This window comes from Suncus etruscus, chromosome X (genome assembly GCF_024139225.1).
Source record: "Suncus etruscus isolate mSunEtr1 chromosome X, mSunEtr1.pri.cur, whole genome shotgun sequence".
NCBI classification, from domain to species: domain Eukaryota; kingdom Metazoa; phylum Chordata; class Mammalia; order Eulipotyphla; family Soricidae; genus Suncus; species Suncus etruscus.
Window position 1 is genome coordinate 68351065 of NC_064868.1, and position 17277 is coordinate 68368341.

Here is a 17277-nt window from a genome sequence, read left to right on the forward strand (position 1 = left end):
AATATTGAAGGTATACAAGGTACAGACAGAATTTAACAAGAAAAAAAATCTAACCCCATCAAAGAATTGGGGAGAAGAAATGAACACTTTCTCAAAGAAGAAATATAAATGGCCAAAAGACAAATGAAGATGTGCTGCTCCACATCACTAATCATCAGAGAAATGCAAATCAAAACAACAATGAGGTATCATCTCACACCACAGAGACTGGCACACATCACAGAGAACAAAAACATTCAGTGCTGGCAGGGATGTGGGGAGAAAGGCACTCCCATTCTCTGATGGTGAGAATGCCATCTAGTCCAGCCTTTAAGGAAAACAATGTGGAGATCTCAAAAAACTGAAAATTGAGCTCCCATCTGATCCAGCTCTACCACTCCTAGGGATATATACTAGGAACATAAAAATACACAATATAAGAATGCCTCTGCACACCTATATTAATTGCAGAACTATTTACAATAGCTATAATCTGGAAACAACCAAGATGCCCTTCAATAGATGAATGGCTAAAGAAACTGTGTTAGATATACACAATGGAATAGTATACAGCTGCTAGGAGAGATGAAATCATGAAATTTTCCTATACATGATGGACCTGGAAACAATTATTCTGAGTGAAATAATACAGAGGGAGAGAGATAGTCACAGAATAGTCTCTCTCATCTATGGATTTTAAGAAAAATAAAAGACATTATTGTAATAACTCTCAGAGACAATAGAGATAGAGCTGGAAGGACTGACACATATTATGAAGCTCACCACAAAGAGTGGTGAGTGCAGTTAGATAAATAACTACACTAACAACTATAATGACCATGTTAATAAGTGAGAATTAGAATGACTGTTTCAAATACAGTCAGGTGATGGGGGAGGAGGAATATGGGGAGCATTGATAATGGGAATATTATAGAGTTAAAGGGGGTGTTCTTTGTGTGACTGAAACCCAACTACAAACATGTTTGTAATTATGGTGCTTAAATAAAGATATTATTAAAATAAAAATTTTCCAGCATAATTGTCTAATTTTAGTAGAGTTCAGCAGTGGTTCCTCAGAGGCTCATCTCAGAAGGGCCAAAAGAAGCTAAGTGAACATGAGCAGGAACTAAATAAAGTCTTTCTACTCGTGGATTTTAAAAGGGTCAGCTAATTTTTTTGTTATATATACTGTACTTCTCTGAAAAGTTTCATTTAGGAAACATTTATTTGAAAGAATATAACTTGAGAATATTTGTTCAAAGTTATTAGGCAGGCTATTTCCTTAAAATAATTATTTCTACAGAGGCAGGGCTGGGCTCAGAAGATTCCACATGCCAGGACTTCTTTGACTGGTATGTTGGGGGCTCTGGGCAGGACAGCTAGCCATAGGCCCCCTGGGCTGACCACTTAGTCCAGGGGACTGAGATCCCCCCCACACCAGGCGGGTCTTCAGGGCCACGCCTGGTTAATCGGGCCCTGGGGGGTGGGGAGGGAGAGAAATTCCTCTGTATGCATCCACAAACTACAGAACCGCGTGGGGGCTAGCGCCCCTGCGTGCACTGCGTGTATTAAGAGTATTCCTTATCCTTATGTTATGTTTTGTGTATCCAGAATGTCCATTTTGTATTCTGCCCTTTCCCACACCCCTACAAAGCTTATTTTTACTCTTTAACTCTCTCACCCCCCAAACATCACTAACCCACATTACTCTTTTTAACTTCAGTACTGCACAATCTAGTCACAGACCAAAGCCGTGCATTGTGTGTAACAACCCCAAACTATTTCAAGGGACATAAAATGGACACATATTTCTTTCGAATATTTTGTGTTTTTTCTCTGACAGCTATAAGTCTTACTAAATATTCTCTTATACAGTTCCGATTCTAACAACTTTTTGTCTTCTCTTTATGAGCTGTTCAACAAGGAATTTTGGTGAAAGAGTCCCCCAGTTTAATGCTTATGATTGAACCATGTCATGGGGATTGTTGGACTTGTTCTTATGGCCCCCATATGCGCCAATAACATCACATGGCATTGCTCCTGCATAGGCACATTAAAATGGGAAAATACTATACATATAAATAAGATCTTATCTAATAGAGATTGGAACACACAAATCTTGTAGTGCAAAGGGACCTTACACCCTGAACATTGACATAACGACCTGGCACAGGCCTCTAAAGAAAGGGCATCTTCCATTCACCCATGAACTAGGGAAGCCATCCACGAAACATCCAGGTTTGTCTATAACATCACCTGGAAGCAATCCTCTACCACGGAAGACCCTACCACTGCTCAGACATCTATCTGCTCAAAAGAGACTTCCCTTAACACTGAGAGGACTTAACAACAACAACAACAACAACCTGCTTATAGGACAGGACTTCCTGCCTTGCCCTTTAATGGTGAGGTGAAACGAGAGGACGCTCCACATCCTGACTTCAGTGTAGGATATGCAGATTCCAGGATCTTTAATACAGAAACATGATACCAACAACAGAAACTGTGTGAAAAATAAGTGTGTTGGCACTACAGACAATGTCTTGGATTGGACGATCTAGCTTGCCTGGAGCCTAGAGTTGGTCTTATGCCAGGAAACTTCAGGGATAGGGTCTCCTTGTATTTAGGTCAAGGCTTTTCCTTTCCATGTCCCCCATATTTTGGTGGGCCTATGCAAACAACAATTGCCACTCTAACACCGTTTTTTACTGTGCTCCTTTGACTCTAATCCTTAAAAAAATACCACTTAAAATTTGAGGGGCCGGAGAGATAGCATGGAGGTAAGGTGCTTGCCTTTCATGCAGGAGGTCATCGGTTCGAATCCCGGCTTCCCATATGGTCCCCCGTGCCTGCCAGGAGCAATTTCTGGAGTCAGAAATAACCCCTGAGCACTGCCGGGTGTGACCCAAAAAACACACACAAAAAAAATTTGAGGTTAACTTAAGCTAATATGCATGTATATGGAAATGTAAAAATACTATGCCTCTAATGTTTAAGGAGTTATGTAAGTTTTATGGCTTTAGATTGCCTTGTGTGCTGTTAAGAAATATTATAATGTGTTACAATCTGGGGACTTGAGGGACAAAGTAATTGTACATGGATTCTGTTTTATTTATTTTAATGTTCTTTGGCTGAAAGTTCAAAGTTAAGATATCAACAAGGGACTTCTTCTGAGAATTATGTTATGGGTGATTGTCCTTCCACTGTAACTTTACCTTGTCCTCTATCTTTGCATCTTTGTTCTCATAATTAAAAATAAAAAATTTAAAAAAATAATTATTTCTACTTGAGATCCTTATTAGCCATTTTGATTATATCTTATATTGAAATTTGTTTACATATTAGGAAAGTGCTTTGGAGATAATCATGATTCTGATAGCTGTATTCTCACCAATTTACTCAAGCTCCACTGACGACTAAAATTGCTTCTAGACTTCAATTATTATCATTTCCTTTCTTTTCTAAAGTGTCCATTTATTATTTTTTTCTGCTTCACACCTCAGCACTTCAAGTTACTCTTTCCTAAAAAGTTTCTTCTGTTCTAGGCTCATTAATCTTACTCTTTATAATCTTCTGTTGAATTTAGTGTCATAACTGTGAATTAGGCATTTTATTTTCTCTTACACTTCTAAACAATTTGTTTGTAGTTTTGTCAATTGCTGTTCTATCAATAAATGTCAGAGATTTTATATTTTGTTTATTTGTACCATGTATGGATAAATATTAGGAGCAATAGCATTGTGGGCATGGTGTTTGCCTTGTACAAGGGGTCAATCCCTGGCAACTATATGGTCCCCTGAGCCTGCCCGGAGGGATTTCTGAGTGATGCGCCAGGAGTAACCCCTGAGCACCATTGGGTGTGGCCCAAAAACCAAAAAAAAGAAGAAGAAGAATTCCAGTTTGGTTGTGTAGTTTGTGTGAATTTACTTGGAATTTTAAAGTCTGGGGTGATGGTTCCACAAAATTATAAAAAACAAACACCTAGCAATAGATGAGAACTTTAGTACAGAGAAAAACAAGGCTTTGCCCCTTTCTAATGTGATTACTTGGTGGCTCTTTCAAATTGTTTTGCACATTAAATCATCTAGTGAGGCTTTGAATACCAATAATAAACTTGAGAAGACCAGGTATGACATCTTCAAAAAAAAGTTGAGCAGTCCCCAACTAGATTTTTAATTATATGAAAATAGCATTTATTAAAAGTGAATTCCAGGGGACAGAGCAGTGGTGCAGTGGTAAGGCGCTTTCCTTGCATGTGGCTGGCCTAGGGTGGACCTGGGTTGAGTCCCCCTGCATCCTATATGATCCCCCAAGTCAGGATTGATTTCTGAGCCCATAGCTAGAAGTAGTCCCTGAGAGTCACCCCAAGAGTCCCCTGAGTGTGGCCCCAAAACAAAAAAAAAATAGAAAAAGGAAACAAAAAGAAACTATCTGTACAAAGATTAGGAAATATTTAATAGTAGGATTGTTTTTATTTGAATGGTTATTGTTTTCATTAATGTTCTTCTTACAAGTTGAAATAGATTAAGAGGCCTTACTTAGCCATATTTCCCTCATAAGTTCTATTATTTTTATTTCGTTCTTTCAAAGCAGGTGATTCTTCAGGAAGACATACAACATTATTTTATCAGAACATTATCTACATGATACCAAGTTTGGTATTAGCAAGATAATAATAAATACTTATTTTTAGGCAACTTTTAGATCTTAAATACCTTTCCATGACTGTCATTTATTTATTTTGTCTTATCAATGTTTACTTTAACTGCTCTTTTAGCAAAGCAAATGTTTAGATGTGAAAATTAGATGGAGAGGAAGAATATAAAGCTGATGAATATCAGAAAAAAATAATCAAAATCTCTAAGGAAATAGTTTTAACTAAGATAGAGTCTAGCAAACTTCTGTCTCTTCTCTTCCAGGATTAGATTTTAAATTGTGATTGGATGCTAATTTCATGAGAGGTAGAATTCGCAAGGTCAGTGAGTCTAATATACACTTTTGATACCCCTTCTTTCTTTAGCATAAGAAAAAATCTTGACACTTCAATTTATTTATATATTCCAAGAAATTAAAATAAAGGAATATAGATATAATGAAGCACCTGGTTCATAAATAATTGACTAATGTGGTAACTTCTAAGGTAGAACCATGACTCTATTGCTTAAAGAAATGGTGCTTGTTTTTAATTCTTGTTTAATTTGCAAAATAATTTAAAGAAACAAGAAATAATATGGTTTTAATGTTTATCAGAATCCTCCCAGCCATTAAAAATCTCCCAAGGGTAGGATATGTCTCAAGTAAAATAGTTTAGGTATTAGAAATCAGATGTTTTGCAAATATGTACTCAGGAAAGAATATATCAGATAACAATATCTGTCTGCTGCAAAGCCCTGAGGAGTTATTCCTAACTGCAGAACCAGAAGTAAGCATTGAGCATAGCCTAGTGTGGCTCCTACCAAACAAAAACAAAAATAAATCAAATAAGAGAGTTCAGTGGAGCATAGACTAGCTTGAAGATGATGAGTCTAATCTTAAATTAAAACCAGGAGACTTGAGTGATCACACAGCAGGTAGGGCATTTGCCATGCATGCTGCTGACCCAGGTTTGATCACTGGCATCCTTATGGTTGGTCCCCCGACTGAAGCCTGCCAGGAGTAATTTCTGAACACAGCCAGGAGTAACCCTTGAGTGCCGACAGATGTGGCTCAAAAACTTAAAAATAAGTCAAACCATTTTTAGGTTTACTTCTTAAACCTTATACAGAAGTCATTGCATTAACAACCATTTCAATTATTACCAATGAAACCTATAATTATGAACTTTCCTGATTTTGAAGTTACTTCAATGTTCTGCTGTTTCTTCCAATTTCTTAACTGATTGGACTTTGTTCGTGTGTGTTTTCATTTCTTTTGGAATATACTTCACTTTCCTTTTTTTGCAGGGGTATATTCCACAGTGCTTAGGGTTTACTCCTTGCTTTGTGCTTAGCGATCATACTAGTAGGGCTTGTAGGAACATATAGGGTGACAGGTGGTTTGTGGGCAAGGGAAAAGCTCTACCCACTGTACTATCTTTCTAGTCCTTCACTACAGTTTTAATGCTGTGTAATTTAATGTCTTTCCTTTGGCTCTGAAAGCACTATAAGAACAATGCAAATAAATCTATTTTTTTACATTGTACCTGTAATTGCTAGCACAGTACATAACAAATTGTCAACAAATACTTAAATTAGCCCCTTCAGACTAGGTTTAAACATGATTCTCTTTGGAAAGGTGTCTTGGAGTCTGTGACATTCAAGCAGGCATTCCTGGAGTGAGATCTTTTGTACTGATCAGCAGTCATCTACTAGTCTGTCTCACCCAGTAGACTGTTTCTTTGTTTCTGACCCACACATGGTGGTGTTTAGTACTTACTCCTGGGGATGGAAGCACTTGGAAAAACTTAAGTCAGGAATTATTTATTAGCCGCACGGTGACTGCACTTCATTCAAAGTGCAGCCCTGAACACAATTCTCCCCATCCTTTGAGAGTGTGTAGTACATAATTTTTCAGCAGAGAAGTAAAATACAGTGTCACAATAGTAAGATATATGGTTACAATCATGGGTTATTTTAATGGTTAATTAGAAAATGCCCTATCTTTTATCTTAATCAATAAAGATTATTTTCAGAGTCTACAACTTTGAAAAGGTTCCTGTCACTGGTCATGATGATTAGTTTACCCAGAGCTTAGAGTTTCAAGTGTTACCTTCCCAGGAAATGCCTATCACTGGCCATAAACACAGGCCATCTGGAAAGATTATCTATGGAGTGTGGTATAAGAAACAACAACAGGGCGGTTTTCAGTATAAGGCCACTCTGAATTAAGACTTAACATAAGGTACTCCATCTTAAATATCAGCCATTTTACACCTAGCTGATCTCTCAGTCACCCCCAATCTCTGGGATGGGACTTTGTGCAATTGGACAGGGTGAACTGACCTAGAAGTTACTCCTAGATATGCTCTGAAACTTCCCAACCATGTCTTGAACAAAGTATCAATCTATCAAGTAGGCAGAGGAAAAGTACTGATCTGACAGTTCCCCTGGAAATATGAAAAATTTACTCCTCCAGGGGGATCCAACCAATCAATCATTGTAAAGGGCATAAGAAAATTATTGAATCTTGGTTTTAGAATATAGGGAAGTTCTTACTTGAGGCCCAGGTTTCTCTCCTTTTAAAGCTGATTGGTCAGCTTCAGGACTTAATGCTTGTTACACTTGTGATTTGTGCATAATACAATCTTATAAAACAAAGCTCATTGCTTTGTGTGATCTTTTGGACACAGACCCTAACATTCAGTAAAACTTCAACAGGTGGTTATTTTTTAAAAGGAGGTCTCCGTATCTGGAACTAACTAAGAAAATTTCTGTAATTTCAGAAGGTGTCCACATTCTTTGGGCCAGAATAGTTAGGGAATTCCCTACAATAAAACAAGCAAGTCATTACAGGAGATAATCTCTACAGAAATGAAACAAGCAATAATTGATGAAAGCCAATATTCTCAGCAGGCAGATTTACTTAAGGCTTGCTGAGTGTGATAGGGGTCTGTAAAAAGAAATCCCACTAAACTCCATGTATCAGAAATAATCAATTTTGTGGGCCAGGGTTTTACTGATTTGACATTCTGTGGTTTTCAATACTATTAATAATGGTATCTCTCACATAAAAATGTCTAAACTCATGAGCCGGAGCAATAGCACAGCTGTATGGTGTTTGCCTTGCACACGGCTGACCCAGGACAGACCTGAGTTTGATCCCCGGCATCACATATGGTTCCCCTAAGCCAAGAGTGATTTGAGCACATAGCCAGTAGTAACCCCTAAGCATCACTGGGTGTGCCCTCCCACAAAAAATATGTCTAGACTAAGTTTCTACAGAGCATAGCTGGTAATGGCATCAAGCTTTCTAAGCCACAACAGTATGCCACCTGATTCATTCAAATGAACTCAATCAATACCTACCAAAAATATCAGTGAATACTGAGCTTGGAGGATACTCAATGATGGCTCAGGCCCCTATCATTAAGGTATGAATGATTATCTCAGAATAGGTTAACACTTTCATAGCATCATTTTCACTCATCTTTAAAGGAGGAAATGCATTTAATTTATTTAAATCATATATGTGTGTTATATAGGAGTGTAACAAAATTTAAGAATGTATAAAATTTAAAGATGGATAGAAACTTCAACAAAGCAAAACTTAATATAAGGCTTTGTGTTCAGGCTGTCTGGGAGTATGCATTGCATCTTTGCTGTTATTGTTGGGTAGTTAGTATACCGCAGTCAGTCTCGAGATGTCTTACCTGCATGACTAAAAAGAAAATGATACTGATAAAGCTGAGTTTAAACCCCTTTTCACATTATCTATTTAAAATTGTGGTATTTGTAATTGCCTCCTTATATCAAAGCATGACCAAATTTGTCCTAGTGTACATCCCATTGAATATGCAGATACAAATTGGATTTGGCATAGCAGAATTTAAGTAGAAGAAAAGAACTGCAAAGGAATCATAGGCTAAATATATCTTAGTAACAGGGATACGGCCATATTAAGAGAATTTGTCTGAGTTTACATTTTGGATAGCTTCTCTAGCAATATGTTCAATTGATGATGATGATTCATTCAAATTCTGTCCTGAGCTTCTGTTTGTTTGTTTTATTTTGTTTTGTTTTGGACCACACCAGGTGGTTCTCGGGGTTACTATGAGCCCTGCCCTCAGAGATCGGTCCTGGCAGGCTCAGAGGATCATATGGGATGATGGAGATCTTACCTGGGTCCGTCCTGGATCACTGCTTGCCGGGCAAAAGCCCTACCGCTGTGCTGTCTCTCCAGCCCCTGTCATGAGCTTCGAATGCTCTCAGTTTGAACATGATTTTCAAAAGGGTTCTGTTTAAAAAGGATGAAAGCTATATAGCTTGGAACTTTTCCTTGAATAAAATGTAAATTCTGCAGTTCCCTACTACTGCAGCATAAAATACTTCACATTTGTCTAGAGATTCACATTTTAAACCAAGCTCTGATTCACATGATCTTTTGCACTCCTCTCAATACTGCTAAATTAGTTCAGGAAATTGAAAATAGCCTGCAATCCTATTGTTAGCTTTACATAAGTGCTTTGGATAAAGAGTCTAACACTTCCTTGGTACTCAGGGTGGACATGTGCTTCTATTACCCAGTAACATGAGAAGAAAGGCACGTCAGTATTTCTTGGGTCTTACGCAATCACAGTAACACAAAAAGCACCCATCCTTTCCACTTTGAACCATGCGGTCGGTTTAGACAATTAGTCAGCATTCCGTGATTTTCCTTCTTAAAGAGGGGAGCAAGACCATACGAGTCCAGCAAAGCCCAGAAAAGTTGCTCTGGCCTACACTTACTGAAAGCGGCTGCTTTTGGAGACCAACCAGAGAAACCCGCGGTGCCTCCTGTCGGGACTCAGTTTCCCCAGATCCAAAATGGGCTACCTCGTTTCTCTGTGCTCTAGTTCCTAAACCTTTCCCACGACACACACACACACACACACACACACACACACACACACACACACACACACACACACACACACACACACACACACACACGAAGTGAAATCGGTGACTAAGCCCAGCTTCAAGTTCTCTCCGTCGTCTGGGACTTGCAGCGCTAGGCATGCTCAGTCGTTGCTGGGCTCAGTTGGCACCAAGACTAGGAAGCTGCTGCTTTCGATGCCCGGGCGGGCGGGCGGGCGACTCCCAGCACTTGGGCGAATTACGTGTGTCAAGCCCTCCTTAAAGTGACAGGCGCCGGCATTTTCTCCACCCTAGAGTCCGCCCCGCCCTGGGGACGTCGGAGCCCCGGAGAATAGAAGTTCCCCAGACGGAGGGCTTTGCCGGCGAGGGAAGAGTGACAACGTTTTTCGTCGGAAGTGACTCGGAGCCGGGCACCCCGTGGGCCTGATCTCCGCAGCTCCATTGGGCCCAAAGTCATTTCCCACAGGAAGGAGGTGCTGACGATCAGCGCCGACTCTTGGCACCTCCCCAAGGGGCTCGATCTCTACCGAGGAGGAGAGCTTCGAAGACGCGGGTCCCCGGGCCTGCGAAAGATGGAGCAGCCCTGCGCGGCGGCGTCCGGAGCCGGCGCCAGCGGAGGCGGCGAGGAACCCGGCGGGGGCCGGAGCAACAAGCGGAGCATGGGAACCCGGGCCTCGAACGAAGAAGAAACGAAAAACAAACCCAAGCTGGTGAGTGCTCCCGCCAGCTCCACTGGCCTCGGGGCGCGCTGGTGCTCCGGGATCCTCCGGGGGTGCTTGAGGTCCACACCCAAGGTGACCAGGGGAGCCGCCAAAGGCGCCTGCCAGGCCGAGCGAGGCACAGAGAGCGTGGGAGCGGAAGCGCAATCGCAGCGCCGCTTAATCCCCTCTCTCACCACTGTGGGGGACCGGGTGGGGAAAGCAGCCGGCCCAGAGGAACTCCCCATCTCAACTTGGGGGGACACTCTGAAGTGGCCAGCAGCCATTTATTTATCTAACTTTGGCGCACCGACCTTTGAGCCACTCTCCTCCCACCCCTGGCAGAGGCTGGGCTTTGTCAGTTGTCTGGGTTTTGCTTTTGAATGTTTAGGGTTCAGGCCGGGAAACCGGTCTCTTCTTGGCAATTCCAATACTTAGGAGCCCACCCTCAGATTTAGAAGTGAAAAAGAAAACCCAAAACAAAACCATGACCCCAAACCCAAAGCACCAGACAGACGTTTCTCCCTGTCTTTCTAATTGCCCTGAAATCTTAGATAAAGCCGCCTGTGTGTTTGCCATCCCTCCCCCACCCCGAAGCTTCCATATACTGCTGTTCCAAGTAACATTTCTTTGGGAAAGTGGGGTGTGGGGGGGAGCGTGGGAGTCGGAGAATGTGAGGTACCATCAACTGCCCTGTGTCTCTGTGTGTATATTTAGAACAGACATTATTATACAATTTCTTTAGTTGATTAAGATTAGACACAAGAGAGCACAGATTTCGGTGCCCGTGGTAGAAGTCTAGTTTCCTGACTCATGAAAAAAGCCTGGGTATTAGATTGGACATTCGGAAGTTTCTAAAACTCTTCAGTTGCGAAGGTTATATTTTGGGGGTTAAACTGTCTGATGTATAGACATTCTAATTTTTCTGATTTGGGTAGCAAGAGGGGAAAAACTCTCCATCTGTAAATTCAGCAAATATTCCTCCTGCTCTTTCTCCTTTGAATCCTGAGCTACCTACTCAGACTAGCAAATAGTTCTGTCAGAGGTCTAGATCTGAAGTACAAGCCACATGTTGCATATCTCGTTTTCAATTTAACCAGCAATTTATTTTAATAACGGAGATCATGATATGAAATAAGAGCCACTCCTTAACACCATATGGTCTTTTGGTATGTTTTTATACTAGTCTTACTCTCTTGCCTCCTATTTGCCTTTCGTTTATTGACTGTCTATATTGGGTCAGAGCATATCATTTCAATAAATATTGAAGACTTCCATTACATTTGAAGGGTAGAATAGAATAAAAACAAGTTTAAAGTTTTATCAATTTACCGTAATTTGTGGTACACTGAGAAATTACTCATTTGATATGCTCTAGTATCCCAGTATTTAAAAACAAAAACATTTGTATCACAAGGAATATGTGAATTGTCTATGCTGGTAGGAAATTAAGGTGTTTAAAGGTAAAAAATATTTTTGTGTTTTCTACACTGAAATGCAACACATTAAAAATTCTGGAAAAAAGAAAAGTCTGCAGTTCTAATTTGATTTTTAAGTTTATCAGTTTTAGGTTGAAGAATGATTGTATTTTTATTCTGTGAAGTACAAAGAGAGAGAGAGAGAGAGAAGGAAGGAAGGAAGGAAGGAAGGAAGGAAGGAAGGAAGGAAGGAAGGAAGGAAGGAAGGAAGGAAGGAAGGAAGGAAATGAAATATAAATCTTGGGACTTAAAACATGAGTGGAGGGGCCTGAGAGATAGCATGAAGATAAGGCGTTTGCCTTTTCTTGCAGAAGGACAGTGGTTCGAATCCCAGCATCCCATATGGTTCCCTGTGCCTGCCAGGAGCGATTTCTGATTGTGGAGCCAGGAGTGACTCCTGAACGCTGCCCAGCGTGGCCCAAAAACCAAAAAAAAATGAGTGGAGGGTGGGAGGGAATTGGTGATGAGAAGGGTGCACCAGTGAAGGATGGTGACATTTTATGACTGAAACCCAACAATGAACAATTTTTGTAACCACAGTGCTTAAATAAAATAATAAAAACAATGCAATTTATATTTTTTATAAATAGTTTGGCACACCCAGCACAAACCTTCCACTTTAAGGAACTATGCTCTCCAGAAAGAGCACTTATTTCTGTTTGCTAGTAACAACACTTCAAAAGGTGGAGGACTTGCATTCTTTTTCCTTTTGTCATTTGGTCATTTGTCCAGTTTCATGTTTTATGTTATTCTTGATATGACAAGGTAACTAGATCTGAGATAGTTATTACTTTCAGTTCCTAGCTAACACTATTTGTCTTGAACATACATTGAAAGAGTGGGACAAGTCTTTAATACTAAGAATTTGTTAAATATTAATGGGGTGCTTTGTAAAATACAGCTTTTGAACCTTATATTATCTTACATGTAGAGAATGTAACTGAGTTAATTATAACAAGTGAAGGAAGAAATTGACAGTACCTTTTAAAACAGGTAAATTGAAAAAGATTATATATAATTTATTATATAAAATATTATATATATTGATTTTGGGTCTATACCTGGTGACACTTTGATTACTTTTGGCTCTGCACTCAGAAATCACTCTTGGCAGTCTCAGGGGATCATAAGGGATGCTGGGGATCAAACCCAGTTAGTCACATACAAGGCAAATGTCCTACCTGCTGTGCTATCACTGCAAACCTTATATTCTTTATTTTTATAAATGCTTTCTTTTCTTCTTTTAAGTTATATCATTTAAGAGCTCAGCATTTTCTTTGAGACATTTTAAGGTAAAATTCTTAGGTCTACTATTGGTGAACTAAATCTTTAATACACCAAATTTTACTTTTGAAAATATTATGCTAACAATCACTATATTTTTTGTGTGAGAAGTTGTGTGGGGTTATAAGCGAAAATAATATGGAAATAGAAATTATATAGGTGATTGTAGGGAGTCAGATTCTTAAATTCTAGAATTTTTTTTTTTTTGGTTTTTGGATCACATCCAAGGGCGCTCAGGGGTTACTTCTTGCTCTGTGCTCAGAAATTGCACCTAACAGGCACGGGGACCATATGGGTTGCCGGAATTCGAAGCACCATTAGTCCTGGGTCAGCTGCTTGCAAGGCAAACACCCTACCGCTGTGCTATCTCTCTGACCTCAAATTCTAGAAATTTCTAATCATCACTATAATCATACCTAATTGTGTTTGAGTTGTAGTGTTGGATTATAAGTGAGAGATGAGAATTGTGTTGTAATAAGGTTCTTAAATTCTAGAACCTGTCTAAAATATAAGAAAAATTAAAAATTTAGGCACTGTTATTTATAATACTGTTGATGCTGAAGTTTCACAAATACAATATGCTAATATCACACCCTCCACATCCCCCCGCCATGCTAAGTTTAGTTCTATAGAGCAGTTGACTCCATTGATTTTTCTTTACTATTTCCATCATCAGTTTCCATATATCCCACTATAAGAAAGATCTATCTCTCTGGTTTTTTTTTCTATTTTGGGGCCACAACTGGCAGTGCTCAGTGCTTACTCTGGGCTCAGGGACCACTCTTTGTGGTGCTTTGGGACCATATGGATATTGGGGATTCAACCCTGGTCAGTTGCATTCAAAGCTAGTGCTCTGCCTGATATACTGTCTCTCTTGCACCATCCTTCTGAATAACTTCACTAAGCATACTTTCCAGATCCAGTCCCAGCAAAATATTTTATAATTGTATTATTAGTCTTTTCTTGTAGCGGAATAATATTCCATTGTGTATATGTACCACTACATTATAATTTTTTGAGGGGGCACACCTGGTAGAGCTCAGGTTCTGTGCTCTCAGAGACTGCTCCTGAAAGGGATTGGAGGACCAAATGGGGAGACGAGGATTCAACTTCAGTAGGCCACATGCAGGGCCAGTAAATTTCTTATTCCCTATACTAGATAGCTCTAATCCTATAATGCAATTGCTTTATCTAGCTGTCTATTCCTTGAATACTTGAGTTATATCCAGATTTTGGCTATTGCAATAGTGCTACAGTGGACAAAGGTGCACTGATGTCTTCAGAATAGAGTTTTTGGGATCTTGAGTTGTATGAGAAGGTGGAATTTCTGGATCACATGAAAGATTAATACTTAGCTTTACATTAGTTTATGCATATTTATTTTATTTTTATTTCTACAATTTTTATTAAAAAATCCAATTTACAAAGTTATTAAGTTTTAGAAATACTGTCTTCCAGAATCAAATGAACCACCAACATCATCTCTCTACCAGGTGTAATGGAATGGTATAGCTAATATCTAAGTAGAATCAACAATGCTAAGAACAAAACAACAAAGCTTAGTTTTTTGAGAAGTGTCCATATGATTTTCCAAAAAAGTTAAATCAGTCAACATTTTCAGTACCAGCAGTTGATTAATGTTTTATCTGGCTGCTTTTGTTCTTTTTGATATGTGCCAGTCTCCCTGGTGTCTGGTGGTATCTCGTTAATCTGTTGATTTATTTCCCTGATGATAAATGTTAAAAGAACAGTTTTTCAGTTACCTATTGGATATCAGTGTATCTATGAGGTTTTTATTCATTATTTTCTCTCTGTTTTTTGATGAGGCAGGTTTATTTGCTAAGTTTTATCAGTGATTTATAGAGGTTGAATATTAGGTCATATCATATGAGTGCTTGATACATATTTTCTCCCAGTCTGTGAAGTTTCTACTAGTTCGGTCATTGTTTCTTTTCCAGTGTAAAAGCTTATTTTGATATGGTTCCACTTGTTTTGTTTTATTTTTCCTTCTGCTTCTTTGTCCAGTTGCATTGAAATCTTGAAGTTACTTCTAGATTACATTTCACGAACATTTCTGCTACTTTCCTTAATATAATTTGTGGATTTAGTTATTCTATCAAGGTTTTTAATATGTTTTGATTGGACTTTTATGAGGTAATGTGATAGGCTTTAAGTTTATTTTTCTTACATGTATCTTACTAGTTTTCCCAATACCGTTTGTTGAGAGTCTTTCCTTGTTGCCTTCATGTGCTTTGCTCCTTGGAAAAAGACTAGAAGACTCTACCTATGGCTCTGTCTGGGGCTCTCAATTCAATTCCATTGGTCAGAAAGTCTTTCTTTCTTTCAGTACAACACTATTTTGATTTATATGGTTTATAGTATAATTTAAAGTGGGACAATAGATGTATCAAATATTTTATTACTACTGCTATAAGCTATTTGGGGTCTTATTTATCCATACACATTTCAACAGTATTTGGTCTGTATCTTTAAAAAAAGTCATAGGCATTTATGTAGAGAATGCATTGAATTTGTGTAGTGCTTTGGGTAGGATCATCATTTTGTGAATATTACTCCTCCTAATCTAGGAACAGGGATTTTTCATTCTCTTATTTATTAATATTCTTTGTATACATATATTTTGTTTTGGTTTTTGGGCCACACCCGTTTGACACTCAGGGGTTACTCCTGGCTATGAACTCAGAAATCGCTCCTGGCTTAAGGGGACCATATGGGAGGCCGGGGGATCAAACCGAAGTCCCTAGCGCTTGTAAGGCAGACACCTTACCTCTAGCGCCACCTCTCAGGCCTCAAGTATACATATTTTGACTCTTCTTAAACTGTTTATTTAGTTTAATGGACAGAGTGATATCTCACGGCTAAACTGGGTTGAATACCTGCATCCCGAACCTGCCAGGAGTAATTATTCAGTGCAGAGCAAAGAGAACCTCTGGATATCACTGGTTGTGGCCCCCAAAATAGAACAAATCATATATTTTTATCATAATTTAGGTGATAGGATTACAATAATGTTCAATTTTTTTGGTATTGATAGTAAAAGATACTGCCCACCCCTGTTGCCCTGCCTCTATTGTGCCCATGACTCTAGTATTAAGCTGATCACTCAGGTAAATATGTTTTTGAGGCAATTGTTAATCTGATTATAAATAACTTTCACTTTTTATTATTTAAGTATTAAAATGTCTTGAATTTCTGCCTATTGATTTTATTTAGCATGCCACATTGCTGTGCAAGTTTATTGTTTCTAGGTGTTTATTTCTGTAAAGTTTTAGGTTTTTCTAAGTATAGGTACAATTTTATCTCAAATTGTAGTATTTTTGAATTATTTTACAAACTTGATCACTTTAAATTTCTTTTACATTTTGACAAGGACTTTTAGTACTATATTGGATAATAATGTGAGAGTATGCAGGGTTGTCTTGTGCATGATGTTTGAGGAAAGGTTTTTAGTATGTCACTGTAAAAACCATGTTAGTTGAACATTTGTGGTAAATTGCTTTAGTACAGGGCCAGAGCAATGGCACATTAAGTAGGCATTTGCCTTTTACTCAGCTACTGACCTGGGTTCTATTTTCTGCATCCCACATGATCCCCTTAGGCCAGGGGTCTTCAAACTTTTTAAAGTGAGGGCCGGATTACAGTCCCTTAGAGAGCTGGAGGGCCAGACTATATGAGCTACTAATTCCTACTCACACTGCACATATCTTATATAAATAAAATGAAAACCATTTATAAATAAACAGATCACATGCCAGTATTTCAATGGGAACTGTGGGCCTGCTTTTGGCTAATGAGATGGTCAATGTCCAGTTCCATATTTGTCACTGCCAGCCGTAACAAGTGATGCAAGTAGGCATCAGTTAATCTTGATCTGGTTGGAGATTTCAGATGTTTCATTCTTGAAAAAGTCTGTTCACAGGCATAAGTGCTACCAAAGATGGTTACCATTTTGAGTGCATGGTTCCTGATATTTGGATATACACTGAGTGTTTATGCTGGCAGGTATCTTGGCAACCAAACAGCGTTCACTGCTGGCGGGCCGGATCAGACTCTGCGGGCCGCATGTGGCCCGCGAGGCCGTAGTTTGAAGGCCCCTGCCTTAGGCTGTCAGGAGCAATTTCTGAGCACAGAGCCAGAATTAACCCTTGAGCACAGCCGGGTATCCCTCCCTCCAAAAAATGACTTTAGTTTCTTCCACCATTTTTATTGGTTTACTGGGAGTCACACCGGGCAGTGCTCAGGGGTTATTCCTGTTCTACATTC

General features: G+C 39.2%; 1 protein-coding gene across 1 annotated transcript in view; it reads left to right on the forward strand.

The window, feature by feature from the left end:
* Positions 1-10105: 10105 nt before the first annotated feature.
* DIAPH2 (diaphanous related formin 2) overlaps positions 10106-17277 on the forward strand; it is a 370213-nt gene continuing 363041 nt past the window's right edge. The window contains exon 1 of the mRNA XM_049766649.1: positions 10106-10243. Coding sequence (XP_049622606.1) covers positions 10106-10243 — 138 coding nt within the window. The remainder of the gene's footprint in view (positions 10244-17277) is intronic.